General features: G+C 36.1%; 1 protein-coding gene across 1 annotated transcript in view; it reads right to left on the bottom strand.

The window, feature by feature from the left end:
- Positions 1-395: 395 nt before the first annotated feature.
- The window catches only part of TLR3 (toll-like receptor 3), a 9373-nt gene continuing 5884 nt past the window's right edge, over positions 396-3884 (bottom strand). The window contains exons 4-5 of the mRNA XM_010135016.1: positions 1132-2957; positions 396-625 (exon numbers count right to left, since the gene is read on the bottom strand). Coding sequence (XP_010133318.1) covers positions 397-625; positions 1132-2957 — 2055 coding nt within the window. The 3' untranslated portion in view covers position 396. The remainder of the gene's footprint in view (positions 626-1131; positions 2958-3884) is intronic.

Here is a 3884-nt window from a genome sequence, read left to right as displayed (position 1 = left end):
ACCTTCTACTACAAAAGGTTTGCTATTTTATCATTATTGCGTTCTCTTTTGCATATCCCTTTAGAGAGCCTGTGCATCTTCTGCATCATCTGCAGAGGGACATTTTTTCTAGAATATCAGTCATTCTCACTTCTTTCCAAAGTTCTACCACATTTTCGATAAATAGACTGAAATTACTATCAATGATTACCTATTTTAACATGTCACTTCAGTGCAGGTGAATTAAAATATCAGCAAAACCAGGAAAATAGACAAGTAAATTTACATTATAGTGACTCTTAGGCATTGTTCTAGCATGACAAACTTTTTCAGATCTTCCTGAAAGTTTCTTAGTTTTCCAATGATAGAAAATATGCAATAAAATAATCCCAAAATTCAAATATGTACTTTTAAATTTCAGCGCACTTTACTATTAGATTTAAGTGCCATCACTAATTGCTGATGGAATGCACTGACTCGTTCTTTTTGAGCTGGCCAGTTCAAGATGCAGCGAGATCTGAACATTCCTCTTCTCAGGTGAAGTGCATGATACAACTTGTAATCTTGGATATCGTGAAGAAAGATAAGTATGATGGAGTCCCGACTTTGTTCAATAGCTTGCTGAAGAGCATGGTACACCTTAAAACTGAAACAAAAATCTTAAATTAGTGACCTTCTAACTAAAAAAAAAAAATCCTCTAAAAATATAACCTATGTCTGCTATCTTGATATAGCCTCATTTAGCAAATTTCCTTTCTTTTCAAGATCACTACATCAGAAAGGAGAAAAGACTCGTTTAAAGGCAAATAAAAACAATCTCTGGATGATAGTAATCTCACCCATTATTGCTCTTTTTCAAACATGTAATTTTAATAATAACACAGGTTATGGATTGACTTTTTGAAAAAAAAAATAGTGTGACTGAGAGATTTAAATTTCCACTAGTGTACACGTGGAGCAATGAACTTTATTAACTTAGGAATTATTCTGAAGTTATGATATATTGAGTCAATATATTAAAGTAGAATTGGCAAGCTATTTTTTATTAAGTGGTATTTTTTTAATAAATTACACAGCAAAAAAGATTACTTTGTTAAAAAAGTCTGTTAAGAAATATTCCCCCTTACATATATAATTTCATATCCTACTCACTTTTTGCACCAGGGATCCTGTAAGAGATGTTCAGTCACCACAAAAATAATCTTCCTGCTCATTTTCATGCTGTTAACTGTGGCTTCAAATTCAGATACACCTGCTTCAAAGTCCCGTTCCTCTAAACAAAACCTGATTTGAAAGTGGTTAATTTTTTCCAGAGAGATGAAATTCTTAGACACCCAGTTCTTGTCCTGTCTTGCATGAATAACGTAGGCATCATAATGAAACTCTTCCTGCTGTCTGTCAAATTCTTTAAAACCAAGTGTTCGATTCACTAAAATATTCCAGTAGAAAGCTATTCTCCATCCTTCAAAATGTATGATAAGGACGGTGAAAATGAATAGCATCACAATAGTAGTAGTGATCACAAAGAGAAGTTTAAATGGAGCACTGTCTTTGCAGGCTGAGCTATCAAAATGCAACACCAGACTACCATGATATTTAGGTGGGGTGTTGCAAATGTACTGGGACCGCAATCCAGGTATATATGCTTGGGTCACATTAAGCCAATCAGCAAACCAAGCAATGCTTTCACAGGTGCAATCAAATGGATTGGAATCCATCTCTAGTGTTCTCAGGCTCTTGAAAGCTGGGCCAAACACATTTTCTTCAACAGAGGTTATCAGATTTTTCTGAAGGTTCAATGAATTCAGAGAGGCTTGGTTATCAAACAGAGTTGCTGGGAGCAAATTCAAATCATTTGATCCTAAATCCAAATGTTTTAATTTACACAGACCCTTGAAAACCTGAACTGGAATCTCATCAAGCCCATTGGATTTTAAATTAAGAATCTGCAAGTTGGGAAGATCTCTTAAAAAAAGAACAGGGCCACCTGGATTTGCCTGTTTCCAAAGTCGGGCTAAATTATTGTGCTGCAAATCCAGAATGAAAAGTTTGTGAAGTCCATCAAACAAGTCTTCTTTTATGTTTGCTATGTTGTTATTGCTGAGGTCTAGGACAGTCAGATTTTGTAAAGGATGAAAAGGCGAAGGAGAAAGTGCCAGATTACTGCAACCGACCTTCCTCAGCATCAGTTTTCTAAGGCTTGGGACAAAAATGAATGATTCACTTTGCAATGTCAGGTTTTTGTTATAGGAAAGATAAATATCCTGTATATTATTGAGACCTTTAAATTCATGACCTGTGAGCTCTTGACTAATTTCATTGAGACCAAGATCGAGAATTTTCAGTTGTCCTAAGGAGGAAAATGCCCCACTTTCCATTGTAGAGATTCTTGTCTTTGTGAGGTTGAGAACCTGCAAACTGGAATTAGCAAGTGATGAAAATGTTTTGTTAGCTATTCTTTGTAAGTTTATGTTGCAATTACAAAGACTCAGGTATTTCAGATTGTTCAGACCTGTAAACATATTAGCAGTAATTCCTGGAAAATTGTTATTGTCCATTATAAGGTACTCCAGCTGGTATAACCACTGAAAGGAAAAATCTGCAATTTTCCCAGTAAGTGAATTTATCAGATTCAGATATTTGAGGCTGGATAATCCAAAAAACAGTCGTGAAGATACATAGATGTTATTATGCTCCAAGTTTAAGTATTGTAAACTTGAAAGCCACTGAAATGAATCGTCTTCTATCACAGACAGAGAATTTTGGGAAATGTTTAAAACTGTAAGATTTGTTCCCTGAAGTCCCTGGAAAGTTGACTTGCCAATGTATGAAAGTTTCACGTGGCTCAGTGAGAGGTTCTGAATGGCTGTGTTTGATAATTCTGTACAAAGTTTCTTCGTGCGATTTTCCCCAAGTTCAACATTGTTCAGTATGAGGCCAAAGAGATTTCCAATTGCATGTAAACATCCTGTGTGAAACTGAAAGGAAAAGAAGAAAGAGTTTTGACCTAAAGCAGGGCATTGTGTAAGAAAGGTGACCCATAAAGCCAAAATTCTGAAAGGTTTTCAAACAAGATTTTCAAGCAGAATTGAACTCCTACACAGATTTATCCACAGCCAAGTTCAGACAAACAATTCTTGGAGTTTACACTTTTTGTGATAATAGTTCTAAACTTTAGTTTCTAAAGTTTCTAAACTTTAGATAATACTTCTAAACTTTGCCATTATCACAGTTCTGCGTAGTACTCTTTTAGAAGGTAAAGTTGCTTAGTGAGATGCAAGTTAATTACAATTTTGTATCCAACTATAAAAAACGCTTTCACTAGAAGTATCTCAGAATTTGACGTCATTTCTTTCTTCAGCTTTCTTTTATTGATATCTGCTAGAGATACCAATACACTAGTGCAAAAATCAGACATACTGTAAATAGTTATTTAGGCCTTTGGACAGCCAAGAAATTCAGTTTCTCTGTGTGAGCAGAAGCTACACTCATGAAACGTGATCCTACCCGTTTGCTTCCACAGTATAAATCACAAGCCTCCATCACAGTGCTGGCCCCACACCTTGACTCAGACCTATCAGCTGAATGATTAAATAACCCATTTGTCAGAATGATTCAAATGCATAAGGCTGCTTTTCAGGCAGCAGTACTGTAAAATCAGAGAAGTTTAAACGAGCACAAAGTAGCACTGCCCAAGAAAGGAGCAGTCCCCTATACTTACCTGCAACCTGTGCCCTTGTGCAAATATGGCCATACGTGCAGTCACATGGTGAACCAGATAGGGAACCAGCCTGACTACAAGCTAACCAACCCAAAAAATCCAGAGAGTTTTCCCAGTGATCCAGTGCATAGCCTCATTAAAGCTTGTACCAGAAAGAGAGAGGGATAAAGTGACCAAGGGAAAG

This window comes from Buceros rhinoceros, unplaced genomic scaffold, assembly GCF_000710305.1.
Source record: "Buceros rhinoceros silvestris isolate BGI_N320 unplaced genomic scaffold, ASM71030v1 scaffold11684, whole genome shotgun sequence".
Taxonomy (NCBI): Eukaryota; Metazoa; Chordata; class Aves; order Bucerotiformes; family Bucerotidae; genus Buceros; species Buceros rhinoceros.
The sequence above is the reverse complement of the archived record's forward strand: the minus strand, read 5'-3'. Positions and strand labels throughout refer to the sequence as shown.